Source organism: Ixodes scapularis, unplaced genomic scaffold, assembly GCF_016920785.2.
Source record: "Ixodes scapularis isolate PalLabHiFi unplaced genomic scaffold, ASM1692078v2 PGA_scaffold13__105_contigs__length_92229423, whole genome shotgun sequence".
In the NCBI taxonomy this organism is placed as follows: domain Eukaryota; kingdom Metazoa; phylum Arthropoda; class Arachnida; order Ixodida; family Ixodidae; genus Ixodes; species Ixodes scapularis.
The window spans coordinates 71,153,706-71,171,776 of record NW_024609839.1 but is presented as its reverse complement, the minus strand read 5'-3'; the positions used below and the strand labels follow the sequence as shown (position 1 = coordinate 71,171,776).

At 46.0% G+C, this 18,071-nt stretch overlaps 1 protein-coding gene across 1 annotated transcript; it reads left to right on the top strand.

Annotated features, from left to right (window-relative positions):
- Window positions 1–1,673: 1,673 nt before the first annotated feature.
- LOC120842947 (papilin-like) lies at window positions 1,674–17,835 on the top strand. Its single transcript, XM_040214185.1, has 5 exons — window positions 1,674–1,749; window positions 11,195–11,371; window positions 15,115–15,279; window positions 16,918–17,143; window positions 17,814–17,835. Exons 1-5 carry the CDS (start codon window positions 1,674–1,676, stop codon window positions 17,833–17,835), a joined length of 666 nt encoding a protein of 221 aa, XP_040070119.1.
- The last annotated feature ends 236 nt before the right edge of the window (window positions 17,836–18,071 follow it).

Here is an 18,071-nt window from a genome sequence, read left to right as displayed (position 1 = left end):
CCCCCAAATTTGACTTTTGCCCTCCAAGTGGCGCGCTGGGATGAGCGAGTTTTCGAGCTCGCCACGGCGTAGCTCCGTACACTTAACACCTGCCGCAAGTCGCGGCTTTGACTGCATTCAAGTTAATCGAAAAGCGATTTCTCAGCCCGTGAAGCATCACTTCCAGCTGAGTGAATTTCCGCTCCACGTAAATTAAATTAAGACGGCAATTGCAGCCTTGCGCGAACAGCACAAATAGAAAAACAAACATTACAATAGAAATACATGCTACGACGTGGCGTGCGGGGAAACAAACTCATGACTTCGAACCGCACTGGAGCGGCTTGATTTATTGGCTTTCAAAGAATTACGGCATGATCGAGCGTTTGCTTTTTAATAAGAGATTCATCCCCTGAGCCATTCAAAATACTCTCAGAGGTATGACATTGCTGGAAAAAAATCAACATGCTGGGAATATTTTTTATTGCTCATTCAGCCACCGAGAAATTCCGTACGTTCAAAACGACCAGTATAAAAGACGGAAACGCAGGGCTCGGGAGCAGTGATCGGGGTAGTGTGCTGTTGTATTGATGTACGGTATGTGCGATGCCTGTGTATGCGCTCAATATATGTTCACCTGATGCTCGTAGTGTGCGTAATGTGTGTACAGTAGAGGATCCCCAAGTGCAATAGTGGCCTGCCTAAGGAAATCAAATTATTTTTTGTAGAACATGAATTGGGCAGTACCTACCGCCACCTAGTCTAGCTACTTGCAATTACTCTGCTTGACCCTGCCATCTGCTGGCAAGCGATTTAACCTTCTTTCACGCTACGCGATAAACAGCGGCTTCGAGTTTGTCCTTTTGAGAGCGGCTTTTGGTTTCGGGGATTGAGTTTGCCCTTCTCCGTGATGTGCGGTTGACGAAGGAATTGTGACTCAAGGAACACCAAAGGTTAGACGTAAAGTGCGCGAAGTAACTGGGTATTCGTTGTCTCCGTTTAACATCGCAGTGCTGTCGACGAGAAGACTGAGTAACTGCTTTCGAAACGCAAGTTTCTGTACCTGTGGGGGGAATCTGGCTTCGGAAATAAACACAGTTCGTGGAAAGCGCGTGTTACGCATTTATTTGCTGCTCCTCTCGTCCCGTACAAAGAGACGTAGCGTCCTCGTTAAGCCTTATTGAGCTCGATTTGCTCGATTCAGGGCCGCCATAATGAGATGCAGGCAACGGATGAACTAGTTGCTCCCCTGCTTTAGGGACAAAAGTTTCTCCCTTTCTAAAGGAACATAGGTTACAAGACCGTTCCTCCCCTAAGGGAGGACTATCGATACCCTTTTTTCTAAGAGTGTAGGCATCACCCGAACTAAGAGCACCACCCACCCTATAAAGCTACCGCATTTAAGCGCGTTTGGCAGAATCACCAAACATGCAGTCAATTATTTTCTTTGGTTAGAGATCACGACCAAAATAGGCTCAAGCAGCCCTGGCAGGTTGTTGACTGAAATAAACGTTTACTTAGTGCCGGGACTTTAAAATAGAGAAATAAATCAACACATAAATTTGAGTGCCTGACACTAATTTTACAACCCAAAAAACAGGGTACCGGACGACCAGCTCCGCAAGTAGTGACATGAGGGATCAAGTTCTCCTAGATACATCGGTCTAGCTGCTCTCTTCTGAAGCAAACTGGACATGAAGATCATAGTGTTGGCCATGTGCTTCGCCGTAGGAAGTGTTTTCAGCTCCGATGACGTTACTCGAAAAGACGGTAATTATCTACTTTCTTTTTGGGCATGCATGTCACAATAAAGCTACTGTGTTTCTTTTCACGAAAGTCCTGTGCCACGGCTTCCATTTATAACGAATGATTTATTACATATTAAGGTACATTTACATTAGATTATGGTTAAAATACCCGTTCAAAATATTTCATGGGGCGCGAACTAAATAAAGCTTTCAATCAGTATACTATTTGTTGGAAGTTTTCCAAGGACTGTTTAACGTACTCGCTCTTTTTGCAAACAGCGCGAGAATGGAGCAAGCTACCGGCACATGTCGTGACCGCTGGAACTCGAGAAGAGCTTAAAGGGACCATGAAATGATTTTAAAATCGAATTTCATCCACCGCACGTCGTAAAAGGTGTGAAAAGGAACACAAAAACACAAGACTAGGGAGCCAAAAAAAATTATTTGCTATAGAACTTTTAAAAGAAAACTGGACTCTTTTGCGACTTCTTTCCTTCGAAAGCTCTGCCTTTTCACTACGATGCATACGCAGAATCGGTGCACGTCAGCCGAATCCACATCGCCTATTGGGTAAGAGCCTACCTCACCAGCACCGCGATCGTAAGCAATAAATAGCCGGCGAATGTTTCCTAAAAGTTTTGTTAAATAATATTCAGATCCACATTTTGTAGCATAATTAGAGATGTGTGGCGAAAATTGCCAAATTTGATAATGCTGAGAGCCAAGCGCCATCTATCGTGTGGTAAACGAAGCAACTACTGCGCGTGCGCAGTTGGGCAGGGCCAAGTCAGCCAAGTTCAGAACGGTTATTTCCTTTGGTTTCCTTCCTCTCAAAACTCTGACTGACTGAACGTTTATTTTTCTACGTGTTCATCTCGCGCGTGCCGACTTCAAGCAGCAAGAAAGAAATGTACTTAAAACAAACCACGACGAACAAGAACGCTGGATCCACAAACACCCGAGAAGAGCGACAACAGCCGCGAATCCCACTCCGACGAAACTCTCAGAATATAGGCCTAGCAGGCACTCCGACTCGGCGCAGCGTTGCTTCGTCGCAAGACCGTCTGCCTACGACCGGCTGGCGTACTGAATGGAATATGCCCGCGCTACCCTTGTGGACCCTTCCGTATTATAGTTTGATCGCTGACCTCAATTTTAGGTTAAGAGGTGAGGTCAATCTCTTCCCCTTGTTTTCCGAGGCAGTGTTGACGCTCGTCGAAAAGGGACCCTCGTCGATCCTCTCCTTGTTTTGTGTGATATAGAGCTGAAATAAACGCTGTATGGATTACCTTCGTAGCACGGTATGTACACTTTGTTATTGGTATGCCATTTTTATTCTGACAGACTGCACGTCACTGTCGAGCTGTAACAGTTCGTGGGAGGTATACGTACAACCACGGTCCAACCTTTCTTTGCCGAGTGTCGCGTCAGTATCGAGTTGCAATCGTAAAAGAACGGTCCCGAAGCGCTTACCAACAGCGCGAATACAGCACTTCCATCAAGCGCGCGTCCGCTCCGATTGTAAACAGGTATTTACGTGGCTCTTGCTGACACTCGTAGTTCAAACGTATCTTTTTTAACGTCGGCTCGCTCCTGCATATCCGAGGCCGCGAAAAACGCCGCGGCAAATTGTTCCCATCTGCACTTCCCAACAGGCATACCGGCGTATGGGACTAGTCCCATGCTGTCGCTGTAGCGCAACGTATCTCATTGAATTTCGTTCAGCTGCGATGCGGCGATGAGAGGCGCCGATTCAGAAAATACGTCGGTGACATCGGCGCAGTAAAACCCACCGGCGCACCCCAACTCGCTAACGCTCCCATCTCCTACTGCAGAGAGAACTTCCGGTTCCGGAAACATCGTACGTCACGGCTTGTTTTGCGGTCAAGAAAAAGTCGATATTTCATTAATTTTTTGTGTAGAAGTTAATAAACCGAGACGAAAACGGATGCCTGTTCGGCATTCAGTGAACATTGACGGTTTATTGTAAAAGTTATGTGGAAAAAGTAAAAAAGTCATTTCATGGTCCCTTTAATTTCCTTGTTTCAGAGATTTCTGACAGCAGTACCTAGAGTTGTCATTTCACCGTTGTGTTGAATACGTGTTATTAATTTGTGCATTTTTAGCGCGTGTATTTTTTGTGTTTTTTGTGTTGTGCAAATCCACCCTTATCTTGGTCCTGTGTAGAACCGATAGTATTTTAAATAAATAAATACCAGACTTCACTAATAGTACAGAACTAGCTTTACATGCCCATCATAAAGAGCGATGCAGGGGTAGAGTGCACTAGAAACTACGAGTGGGACGAGCTACAGGCTCCGCTAATGCTTTCAGTTGCACCTCAAAATGTTGAAAGCGATCAGGTGAAACCAAGCCACTTCGATCAGAGCGCCACCTTCCCTCCGATCGAACCGAGCGAAGACACAGATCAAGGTCATTAGGAGCAATATAGCCCCTTAGCGGCTATATTGTATTTTTTTATCATTTTGACGTCAGAGGTAAAGTCAAAGCACCACGACACGACGACGTGACGTTACGACGACGCCACGACGTCATCGTCGACTACGACGTTACGCGACGCCAAGATGCTGTCGTAAGACCGTCGTGACATCCCGTCGCGTCGAGGACGACGCCGTTTTGCGACATCAAGTCGCCGTTGTAACGCAGTCGTGACATCGCGTTGAGGACAACGCCGTTATGCGACATCAAGTCGCCGTAGTGACGCGGCCGTGACATCGCGTCGCGTTGAGGACGGCGCCGTCACGCAACATCAAGTCGCCGTTGCAACGCGGTCATGACGTCGCCCGCCGCGTCGAGGACCACGTGGACGTGGTCGTCGATGCCGACGTTCACGTCGACGCCCCACGCAACGTCAAACATCGCTATTACGTCACGTTAACGTCGTCCTGACGTCATCGTTAACGTCAACGTCACAACAAAGCCTTGACGCCGTGTAATGTCGTCGCTTTCGCCAGCATCAACGTCGACGCGCAGTCACGACGAAGTCTTGTAACGTCGCCGACAATGACGTCGACGTTGACGTCGTGAAGTTGTTTGGACGTCTTTGTGACGTCGAGTTGCATCATGTCGACAACGATGTCGACGAACTGACACCAAGCGTCCTTATGACGTCGCATTGGCAAGGACGTCGTCATCTTGTCGTCCCGTGACACTGCCGTCGTCGTCATCAACGTCAACGTTGACATTGTCGTCGTTGTCAACGCAATATGACGTCAGAATGCAGTCTTAATATCGTGTAACGCACTTTGTCAACGTCGATGACGACGTTGACATCAAGGCGTCGTCCTGATGTCGCATGGCGTTATGACAACAAGTCAGGTCGCGGTGACTTTATGTACGTGATTACTGACGTCTAGGTTGTATGAAAAATATATTCCGGCGTTCTATTGTTTCTATGACATTGACCAGTGTGCCGGCCGAGCTTGGATTTGGAACGAAACGCGTTTTTCATAAAAAATGGCTAATCCAAACCACCTCGGTCGTAGCGCCCCAGAGGGCGCTACGAGCGAAGTGGCTTGGATTAGCCGGTTTTTTCCACATCCTGAGGTACCTAAATAGCACTCCGGTGGCCCCACTCGTCCCTTCTAGTGCACTCTAGCAGGGGCTTACGTGAGGCTTATCAATGCTACTAACTCCCCCATGCACAAAACCAAGGCCACCATGGCTGTATGTACCTTGTCCGCTCTCTACTTTCTTTTAGCCCTTCGGGTTCCACGCCTAAGAGTACGCCAACTTGTGGAGTCCTCGGTGGACCCGGCGGGTCGGATAGGAACGTCCAATCACCTGCGCTGCTCTTACGAGACTTTATTCAAAACATGATGATGATATAGAAGTAAGTGAAGGGACTCATAGCATAAAAGAAGACTAAGTTATCCGAATATATAAAAATATAACAATGAAGTCTGAAGACACAACATCCCCCCAATCCCTTTTTGAGACAGTCAATACATGTAGAAAATTTAAAAGAAGAAAAGGATCAATCCAAAAAATCAAGGAAAATAGTTCACCTACAAAAGCTAATAAAAATAATTACTAAAAAAAGTGAAAGCCGTTTACAACTCCCTGTAACGCCGAATTGGAGCGCAGCTCTTGAGGAGGAGGAGGGAAGGGTACTGAGGAGAGGGTAGACCCCTCCTCCTTCTCCTCCTCCTCCCCTCATTCTTTAATATGCTCTGGGGAGGGTCACGTGACCTCGGGGGGGGGGATGTCACGTGACTTCGGGGAGGGGGTCACGTGACCTCGGGGAGGCGTGACCTGGAGGTCACGTGACCTTGGGTGTCACGTGGGGGTCACCTCAAGGTCACGTGACCCCCAAGGTGACCCCCACGTGACCTCAGGGGGTTACGTGACTTTGGGGGTCACGTGACCTGGAGAGGTCACGTGACCTTGGGGAGGAGACCACGTGACCTCGGGGGTCACGTGACCTCAGAGGGGTCACGTGGGGGTCACCTTGGGGTCACGTGACCTTGAGATGACCTTGGGAGGGGTCACGTGACCTCAGGGGTTCACGTGACCGTGGGGGTCACGTCACCTGGAGGGGTCACGTGACCTTGGGGAGGAGACCACGTGACCTCGGGGGTCACGTGACCTTAGATGGGTCACGTGACCTTCAGGGGGTCACGTGGGGTCATCTTGGGGTCATGTGACCTTGAAATGACCTTGGGAGGGGTCACGTGACCTTGGGGGTCACGTGACCTTGGGATGACCTTGGTTACGCCGACGCCGACGCCAACGGCGACGCCGACGCCGCTCAAGCCAGGAACGGGCCCCTAAGAGCTGCGCTCTAAAATAAATAGTTCACGTCTTAAACCTTAAGTTTGTCAAGGCGGTTCATTTTGTGACGTAGTCACGGAATCGCACTGGTAGTTGCCGCTCTCGTCGTGGTCGCTCTGATCTGTCACCACGTCCGTCCGGTCTGGATGCAGGCGCCAGTCCCGTTGAAAGGGGTGGAAATGCTGCTGAGGGCAGCTCATCTCCAGCAGGAAATGCGTTCTGCGGAGGTGGCCCTGCCAGTTGTTCATAAGAGAGACGTAAACGATCCGGGGAAATCCGTGACCCGTGTTGGCCCTGCCAGAATTATGATGTAGTCGATTGCCAGCTGTGGTGAAACGCTGATTTTGAGTTATGTGGTGCTTTCTTTATGCTGGCGTCCGAAGGTCGACTCTTGGGGGCTGTTCTGAACAAAGAACACTCTGGACGAAAAAATAGTCAGAGTGCAGGCGAGCTGGTGTAATTTGGACATGATTGTAAACCTGAGACTGTGTAAGTTGGACATGATTGTAAACCTGAGACTGTGTAAGTTAGACATGATTGTAAACCTGAGACTGTGTAAGTTGGACATGATTGTAAACCTGAGACTGAGATTGTAAACCTGAGATTGTAAACCTGAGACTGTAAACTTGAGACGTTGCCTCCTCTTTTACTACCTTCTGTTGTGTTGAGACGTTGCCTCCTCTTTTACTACCTTCTGTTGTGTTCTCTTCCTGCCCCAGTCTCAGGTTTACAATCATGTCCAACACTCTGGAACTGCCGTAAACTTTGAAGCATTCCAGGCTTCATTGTTTTCCGATTAAAATGTTCAACGTCCCTCGCGTTCCACTATTCGAAGTGGACTGCTGAACGCAGCAGATCCTTTTGGAATAAAGCCCGGGTTCCTTATACGAACAAAGCTGTCCAACGATGACAAAAACAATCCCTGGAGAAGGGAAACAAAGGGGACAAAGGACAAACATAAATCTCCACCAAGCACTGCTAGGTGACTGGTGTGCGACCGAAAAACTCCGCCTGGTCCTAATATCCAACCAGGGACCTCTCCATTTCCAGTGGAGCACTCTACCAATTGGTCCAGCTCGCTTGCATCTTTGCATTTAATTGCATTATCATCAAGCTGTTAAACATTGAAATTCGGCGCTCTAGCCCCGCGTCTCCTGTCGATGTATTCGTTGGCTTTTCTTGCAGTTGCTTCACGCAACGTCGAAGTCTTTGCACTTCTTCGAATGGTTTGCGCAGAAACTGCGACCACTACAGGCCCATGATGCCAGTCTAGTTCGTGATTTGAATCCATGAAGTAGTAAAGCGGGAGAGAGGCCTGTTGTGGTGTGTGGTGTACATCTGTAGATTCCCAAGTAATCAACAAAAGCTGATTTTAGTTTCCACTTTTCTCCCGATGCACATTGAATGAAGCCCTTGAGAGTTCTATTCAATCTTTCAACTTGCCCGTCGGCTTGCGGGCCAGTTGGTGGTGCTTTATGGTGCTTTATTCCGCGGGATTCAAAGAAGTGTTTAAATTCCTTTCATATGAATTGTAGGCCATTGTCCGAGACGATGTATTCTGGAAACCCTTCTCTGGAAAAGATCAGATGCAAAAACTATGTGACTCTAACTGTTTTAACTTCGACCCAAAAAAGCGCCTCCGGCCATTTCGAAAAAGAATCTACTGAGGACACGGCGTAGCCGCATCACGGGTCCGCACGCTCGAATGGCCCCTGAATGTGAATCCCAACCTTCGAGCATGGCCGACCTGGGAAGGGCACCGGTTGGAGTGCCGTAGTGTACGTCTTAGCTCTTTCGTCAGCCGCTTGGCAGATTTCAGGCATGGATGTCCTGTTCCACTTAGTTGTTTATTTTGGTCATGAGTAGAGCTCCCAGAGTCATGTGCGCGTATTTACTATGCCAGGATGTCCCTCATGCGCCTTTGCGATGAGACGAGCTTGCAGTTCCTGTGGTATGATGAACCGCTCGTCGTGCAAGAGGATGCCGTCGTCCACGGCAAAGTCGTCCCTCACGTCGTAAAATGGTGAGACATTGGAGGACAAGTTGCGTCTAGGAGGCCACACTGATATAACGTACGACATGACCGCAGTCAGAACTGCGTCGTTAGCTGTGGCTTCTTGTAGTAGCGCTTTGGTGATGCATTCGTTGTGCAATGCAATAAAATAAACTATTTCTTTATCAAATACGATTCCGTTTCATCTTCCGGCTGTGGAAGGCGAGATAGTGCGTCAGCCACTTGATTTTCAGCTCCGCCTTGAAATTCAACTTGAAAGGTGTAGCGGAGAAGACGTGTTGACTATCTTGTTATTCGAAGTGGTCGATGGTCTGTACTACGCGCTGCCAACAGACTCACCAAACATTGATGGTCGGTTTTAAGAGTGAAACGTCGGCCCCACAGGTAGTTGTGCCATCGTTCGCACGCCCACGGGCATGGGAGTGCTTTCCTTTCACTCACAAAGTATTTTCTCTCTACAGTTGTTAGTGTGTTGGAAGCAAATGCGGCAGTCTCTGCCTCTTTCCCATTGCTTTGTTGGAGAACGAAACCAAGGCCGTACGCCGACGCATCTGTAGACACGATTATGGGAAAGCTTGGATCAAACATTTTCAGCACGCTTGCTGAAGCCAGCAGTGTTTTTATCCTCTAGATGCTGGTGTCAGCTTCAGTATCTCAGAATAAAGGGATGTCTTTTCGCAAAAACTTGCGCGGTGGGTCGGCTTCTGCTGCAAGACGAGGGACAAAACGACTGTAGATACTTTACCATTCCGAAGAATGAACGAAGTTGTGAGATGTTCATTGGGATGGGAACCGCGTTAATGACGTCCACTTTTTGTTTAAGCGGAGGAGTCCCATTCCGCTGACGTGATGACCCAGGAAGGAGAGTTCGGCAACGTCAAAAGTGCATTTGTTGTTCAATTTTAGTCCAGCGTCAGCGATACGCTGCAGAACATGACTCAATCGCTCTAGATGTTCCTCTCTCGACTTTCAAAATACGGTGGCGTCAGCTAGGTAAAAGAGGACCCACTTGCACCCTTCTAGGACTGTAGCCACCATCTGTTGAAATGCTTCCGGTGCATGTGCGAGGCTGAAACAAACTCGCTTGAAGCAGAATAGGCCTTCATGCGTCATGAACGCGGTTAGGTCTCGACAGTCAGGGTGCAGTGTTACTTGATGGTAGGCTGACGCAAACTTCAATTTAGAAAAGCGCTTTGCATCGTGTAGGGCATTGAAAAGTTCCTCAACATGAGGCAAGGGATAACTGTCAATGACGACAGCCTTATTGGCTTCTCGGATGTCAACACACATTCGTATTGATCCATCTTCTTTTGGACTACCACAGTTGGTAAAACCCTACCCGAGGCACTTATGCGTTCGATCACGTCCGCTGTCACAAGGCGCTTCATCTCTTTGGGGACAGGTTTTTGTGCCATCAGAGGTATGCGACGTATGTGTTGCACAGGCCGCACTGATTTCCGAATCTTCACTTTGTGAATAAAGCTCTTGACGAGACCCAGTTCGGGAGTGAAGAGATGTCTGAAATTAGTCAAAGACGTAGTTAGGCTTCGTAGAACTGGTGTAAGACTTTTCACGTCAGAGTCAAACCCATTCACTGGTGTCAAAGAACCAGCAGACGGAGAGGTCTTCTGGAGCCCTATGCAGGACCCCAATGCAGTCTCGATGCCCTCCGACGACTAGTCTCGTTCTGAAACATGTGCGGGTGCCGTTATAGGCGATGTCTTCGACTCCAGGTGGTGCTGAGACGTGCTTGTATAGCTCTGATACGTAACTGGTGAGTCGAGATGCATGGCTTTGTCAGAACCTGGTGCGTATGCATCTGCTGGGTTGCAGCCTCAGTGTAATAGCAGCTCATTGTTGACACTTGGATCTGCAGGCTCAGAGCTTTACCATCATCTATTCCCAACCACAATGTTCCAGTATTAGCGATGTAAAGTAAAATCTTGGATGACCGGGTTTTAAATTGCACCGTTGCGTAGTAGGCATTAAGTACCTCGATACGCTGGCGGAAATAGTGAAGCAGGGTCGCAAGCGGTGGGATTATCTTGGCATTGCTACCAAAGTACTTTAGCAGTAGTACTAGTAGTAGTAAACTTTATTTTGTCCGAGATGGACTTTAGGGAGGAGGGGAGCGAGGGGGCCCGTCTTTTTCTTCCTCAAGCGGTGGCTAGGCCCTGGGCTTTGGCGGCGTCTTCGGCCATCTGGACGACCCGAAGTTGGAGATCCGGGTCTGAGCTAAGCAGTGCAGTCTCCCATTGCTCTATAGGGTGGTAATAGCAAAGAAGGTAATGAGCTGGTACGTTTTGGGGTACTTATCAGGGGGCACGACCACAAGATGTTGTGAAAATCCGCCCTACCTGCGCATAGTTTACAATATAATGTACAGACCGGGACACAGGTGACTGCATGTGCGTCACTGGGTTTGGGAAAGTGTGCGTTTGTAAAAACGCCAGGAAACTGCTTGCTCTTCATCTAAGTTTTTGTGAGCCGCGGGGTAATGCTCTTTGCCTTGTCGGTAAAATTGTAGAATTTCCTTGTGCGAGAAGCAGACGACTTGCTCCCCGCATACGTATTGGCGCATTTGACGATCGTAGTGCAAGTATGAAACCGCGCCAAATGTTTCCGTCTTGTTTGTTTGTTTTTTTCCCACCGAGGTTAGACGTCCCGTGGACCGTTCGCTGCCTGGCCGACATCGGTAATTGTACATTTCCCGAAGTTAATCTGACATGGCACTTCAACAACTTAAAAAAAGATTGTGACCCGGGTCCCGTCTGTCCAACGAGTATCAATTATTTCACATCCTCGACAGAATGCAAGAAAGCATGCCTAAAAGTGGGTACGTATTAATTGCAACCAATTCTCAGAAGAGAAGGCCTTTTAAACATCTCATTTCATGCACCGTTTTGTATCTATATATATATATATATATATATACATATATTGGGTACTCCTTTTTTTTAGGCTGAATTTGGCTTTGGTGAAAACGCTAAGAAGAGGGAAAAAAATTGCTATAGAATAATATTATTAACGCAGAATGTGTAACATGGCTACCATCAAGCAGTTTCTGGTTTGCCACACTTGTAACAGAAGATGGCCACGAGAGTGTTGCGACCAAGTACGGCTGAAACTCTCGTCCTTGCTGAGTGAGCACGAGTCCCAGCCGAACACTGAGGCAGCCCACGTGCCTTCACTGACTCAATACAGTTTCCAGCGGGATGCTCACACAGCACTGATGTCTAATCTGTGCCCGCGCTGGCCTGGGGTGTGGGCGTGTCTCCGACTGGTGTGTTTAGCGTCCTATTCCGCCGACGCATCGAAAGTGGTCCGGCAGTGGCAACAAACGACGTCACAAAAGCCGAAGTGTCATGCTGCCGGATGTCGCGATCCTGGCGGTTGGTCGAAGAAGTGCTGGCGAAAAGTGCGAGCGAACGCGAGTGTCGCCGTTGTTATGGCGTCCCAACTTCTGCTTGCCGAATCTTCCGTGGACTGTCAACCTCGAGAGCGACCTGCAGGTGAACAGGCATCTGCCATATCCACCACCGCTGTTGTGACGCCGCCAGGATCGCGGCCAGCGACAGCATGCACTTCTATGACGTCATCGGGCGGAAATCGATGGAACACTTCTCAGGGGCGCGGTAAACACACCAGTCGGAGTTGCGTTTCAGGCACCGTAGCCTTAGTAAAGCCCGTCCAAGCAGTAGCGTTTGACTTGGCTATGTTCAAAATATTACTCGAATAGATCCGAGTTGCTCTCGCGGTTCGTATCACGCGATAACAGAAAACATGACGTCACGAACACGCTGGAGGCGCCGGATTTCCCGTATTCGTTTACGTATCACGACCAAGGCTGGCGTGGTTGTGAGCTTCGCCACTTGGCGTGTCCACGCAATACAACCTGGCCGTTCGAGATGCCCGGTTCGACATGGCGCTCGCACACGCAGCTTGTCGCCATGCGCAGAGCAAGTCGTCTGCTTCATACACAAGAGTTGCGGTGACGTCAGAACGACGCCGAGCTCTGATTGGCTCTGAGTGAAAAGATAATGGGCAGACCTCAATGCTAGATGCCTTGAGATTTACCCATTACATATTTTTTTTTTCAATCAGCCAATAAGAACTCGCCATTCTGACATCATCGCAACCCCTCTGCAAGAAGCAGACGAACTTGCGCTCTAATACCTCCGCGAAGCCTCCACGAATGTCAACCAGAACGTGGTTGGCATTTAGAAAATAAAATAGGGGCTTGAATTGTGTTGCAGTATCCCTTTGATGTAAAACGAAATATATTAATGCCAGGAACTCTTTTATATATATAGGGTCGTTCAGGTCACCGGGCTCGATATTAAATGGACCGTAAAAATCGACGCATGCACGTAGCCATCTAAACTTTTCGTCAAAGGTGTATTTCACAGGTCGGTTTTTCCTTGTAAAATTACAAAGCGTAGCTCCGTTTCTGTAAGAAATAAGGCCAAGAAACTTGCCAGGGTCTACGGCGGGCAGCAACGCAGACGACAGGGGTCCAGTAGCGGGGTGTGTTTGGCGTTCGTATTGATAGATGGCGCTACCTCCTAATCGCGACGGCTCGCGACCATCGTGGTTTATTAAAATGAATGCAATCTTTTTTTAAATGTACATTCGATTAAAAAATGAATGCGAACAATAAAAGCAAAAATTAAAGTAAAAAAAAAACGCGTCTGCATAACGGCGGCGCTTTCGCTGCCAACGGATTTCGTCTGCGTGTCGTCTGCTATCTTCCGCTGGTCGGCTGCACCCTCAGACGCTGCTCCCGACGCCATCTATGAATACGAACGGCAAACACAGCCCGCTACTGGACTTGGTCGTCTGGATCGCCGCCCGCCGTAGACCCTGGTAAGTTTCTTGGCCCTATTTTTTACTAAAAGAGAACAACGCTCTGTAATTTTACAAGAAAAAACCGACCTGCGAAGTACACCTTTGACGAAAAGTTTAGATTGCGACGTGCAGGCGTCGATTTTTACGGTACATTTTAGATCGAGCCTGGTGACTTGAACCACCCTATATATGTATTACTCCAAAACTTTGGAACCGAGAAGTAATTTTTATACATGGCGGGAAGCGTGAGAGTAACCACGTGGCTATATTATATGATCATACCACGTAATTAGACGCCACGAATAAATTTAGAAGAGCTGTGTGAGAGTGAGGAAGCTATAGGCCACCGAATGGGGACTATATAGGAAAGAAACAAGTCAAAACTGCACCGTGAACTGCACTAAATGCAATAAAACCGTACATTATATGTAGACCGACATTATCCGTATACGATCAACGTAAATGAATGACTAGACTTTAACAAAATCAAGTGATGTGCCTCGTGGCATCGACGGAGACGCCGTGGATACCGCCGTGTACGTTGAAATTAGTTGGTAAAGTCGTACCCTATATTATTTACCATTGTAAATAATGGTAAATAATATTTACCATTAGACGAGATTCTAACATATGACAGTAAGAAAAAGGATATGGCTTTATGATATATAAAATATAAGAAATCATTAAGTTGTTTCCTCGTTCATCGAGTGCACTGATAGTATACGTTGAAAAACTATAAAGAAAAAAACGCCAGTTCAAGCAATCACTTATTTATGGGTGCTAGGGAATAAACACCAGCGACGACCAAGACAACCAAACACAAACAATCTTGCTCAAGTCGCTGACACCCTCTTTCTTTTTCCTCCGCAAATCCAAGTTTTCTCGATGTGGTAACACCACTACAGATCGTCTTCAGGCGTCAAAAATTGTGTTCACAAATTCTTTACCTTCAGGGAAATTCGGGAAAACAAAATTCCACGGCTTAAGCAAAATCAAACGCGATACCCGAAAACGCGATCTACGCTAAGACAGTAAGCATGACTTGCTCATTGTACCTGCAAACGTCACTTTTTTTCTTTTTTTTTTTTTTTTAATTCAGTCGTATTTTGAGCTTTGTTATGGAGAATTCGGCAGCCTTCAGATGGCGCCGGCTTTTTAACTTTTTAGCATGTACATATTGTATATATCGTTTTTAACAGGAAAGTCAACAAACTAATACTAACGATTCGATCTCCTTTTAATAATAAAAATACATATACCAAAACCTACTTAGCAATTTTTATTAGTGCGGAGCAATTAATCTATTAACATTCCGATTAATCGATTAATGGTTCGTCACAATATTTTATTTTTCCGGTAAATTGTTTGATCTTTGAGTTTTAAAATTAAGGGATGAAGTGAAAATACCTTATTTTGAACTTAGTGTTCATTTATTTATTTTTAAAGGTTTACCAGTGATTTTTTCCTTTTTTTTGGGGGGGGGGGCGTATTAGCGACAAGTTTAAAACAAAGGTTAATCATGAATGAGATAACATAAAATATTAAAAAGAGAAATGTATAGACTTGACACTGTTCTAAATATTGCGCCCGAATACGAACACGACCGATTAATTCATTGATCAAAGGGTAACTATTAATCGGTTTATAATTTCGTCGACGCACAGCCCTAATTTAATTATTGGCTACAAAAGACAAGACGAATGCATTGTAATGTAATTATCTTTTTTACAGAAGAAATGTGCAGTTGTATACGGCCACAAGAACAGTGCAAAAGTGATTCAACGTTATTCTGGGCATGGAATTATAACGGCGTAAACTGTACGAGAAATCAGCACTGTGTACGTACCATATTCGACTTTACCAATGAGAAACAATGCAGGGCACTTTGCATGAAGGGTAAGTGCGGACGCTGAACCAAATATATTCTCCGAAGCAAGAGAGACAGCTCAATATTTACAAATTATGGGCAGATTATCATGGGTAGAAAACCAATCCACCCCCCCCCCCCAAAAAAAAAGATAAAAAAAAAAAACTTTTAATAAGAAGTTGTTTTCGTGGGACTGCATGTCACATAGGCTGCATTGTGTTAGTTCACCATGAGAACCAGTAATTGGTGTGGAGTGTGGAACACCCTGGAACACCAACTATACTAAACTATCCACCTTACTGTCTTATTTTTCATAGGCGATAATTTTGAATAAGAATTAGTTTTAAAGAGATACTGAAATTAAAAATTTTAATGTATAACTCAAGTTCCTAACTAATTTCGACATTATCAACTTAATCTGCTAAATGCAATCACAGGTTTGCAAGTTGAATAGCTGCGACAGTGAAGAGAAATCCGGTTCGATCATGTTTGACAGCTATACGCGCGTTCTGAGATCGGCGCAGTAATTTTAATATATAACTCAAGTTCATAACTAATTTCGACATTATCAACTTAATCTGCTAAATGCAATCACAGGTTTGCAAGTTGAATAGCTGCGACAGTGAAGAGAAATCCGGTTCGATCATGTTTGACAGCTATACGCGCGTTCTGAGATCGGCGCAGTAATTTTAATATATAACTCAACTAATTTCGACATTATCAACTTAATCTGCTAAATGCAATCACAGGTTTGCAAGTTGAATAGCTGCGACAGTGAAGAGAAATCCGGTTCGATCATGTTTGACAGCTATACGCGCGTTCTGAGATCGGCGCAGTAATTTTAATATATAACTCAAGTTCATAACTAATTTCGACATTATCAACTTAATCTGCTAAATGCAATCACAGGTTTGCAAGTTGAATAGCTGCGACAGTGAAGAGAAATCCGGTTCGATCATGTTTGACAGCTATACGCGCGTTCTGAGATCGGCGCAGTAATTTTAATATATAACTCAAGTTCATAACTAATTTCGACATTATCAACTTAATCTGCTAAATGCAATCACAGGTTTGCAAGTTGAATAGCTGCGACAGTGAAGAGAAATCCGGTTCGATCATGTTTGACAGCTATACGCGCGTTCTGAGATCGGCGCAGTAATTTTAATATATAACTCAAGTTCATAACTAATTTCGACATTATCAACTTAATCTGCTAAATGCAATCACAGGTTTGCAAGTTGAATAGCTGCGACAGTGAAGAGAAATCCGGTTCGATCATGTTTGACAGCTATGCGCGCGTTCTGAGATCGGCGCAGTACTTTCGCTGAGAAGCGCTGCTTTTTGGGACCATGCTTTTTTGGGAACGACATTCTAAGTCGCTTTGGGAACATGCACCCGGTGCAATTTGTTAATCGTTTTATATTCGTCTTAAACAAGGTTTTGGTGTCTTTTCAAACAAAAAGTTGGTTTCTTTCTGGTGTTGCCACAACATATTTGGCATTTAGACACTTAGGCGCAAGAATTTCCTTTCAGTACCGTTTTAAGCAGCTTACGTAATGAACATCGTTACGCTCATATTTACTTCGTATTCTCATAAAAAATTAACTTCAGAGATTTACGCTGTGGGATCGTTTGTAGTATTCAATACGGAACATTTTTACCCGCAGAACAATATAAGACTGATTGCACTGACGAACTTAAACGTGAGTTCGAAGTTACCAGCAAATGTCCGAATAACTACGAACAGAGATACTACTTCAACAGAAATAGAAAAATGTGTAGATGGTTCGTCTATGATACCTGTGACGAGAATGGCACACCTGACGACCCAGAGAACTCTGACAACGGAAACAACTTCTTATCAAAACATGAATGCGATGCTGCTTGTATTAGGTAAGAAACATGGCAAAATCTCGACACGTTACTGCTAGTTGCATGAAATCCAATCACGATAGTCTAAAGCTTGGTCAAAACCAACGCGTTTTTGTGCGCCCGTAAGTCGTACGCTTCCCGGAAATTGCGTATTTCGTGACGTCGCGCTGATTCCTTGCGCCTTCCGGGGGCGCATAAGAAGGTTGGATGATTTCAACTTTTTTATGAACGCGAACAAGAACGCGCTGTGACGTAGTAGGGCTCTCCTCTCCCATATCCTCTCCCGGCCAATCGGTGGACGGCAGCAGTTCCGGCTACGCGTTTTTTCCGCCGTTGGGCGCAGGTGCTCTTCGCTCGCCCGAAAGTTCATCGTCCCAACCAACGCGCACGCTTGTGACTCAGAAAGCGCACCAGAAACAGCAAGAACGTCACGAAATATACAATTTCCGCGAAGCGCACGACTTTCGCGCGCACAAAAACGCGTTGGTTTGGATCGCGCTTACTTGTTTTAAACGGAAGCTAGCCTAAACACGAAATGGTTAGACTAAAAAATGAAAAAAAAAAAAAAAAAAAAGTTTCTGATTCTTTCAAGTTTGCATGCGGCATATCTGCTCTTATGTTTTCTACCCACCTGTGTGTTTCGTATCTTGAATATTCCCATAGTTTACGTTGTATACATTTGTAATTTCAGTTCCCAGAAAACAACATTGTAGTTCCAAGAAAAGCTGATCCCCCGAACGCAAATTCCTGCACAAACGGCGTAAGAATATTGACTGCCCCTATTCGATGGAATCTTTTTTTTTTTTTGTAAATAAAATTATTTCTATATGTTATACTAAATGCTGTTTTACTGGGTTATATATATTATTGTGATAGTTCGGCTACTAGGTCTGTCTACCCACTATTCGTTCGAACCAGAGTTCGGAGTTATGACGTACGCTCTGGTCTC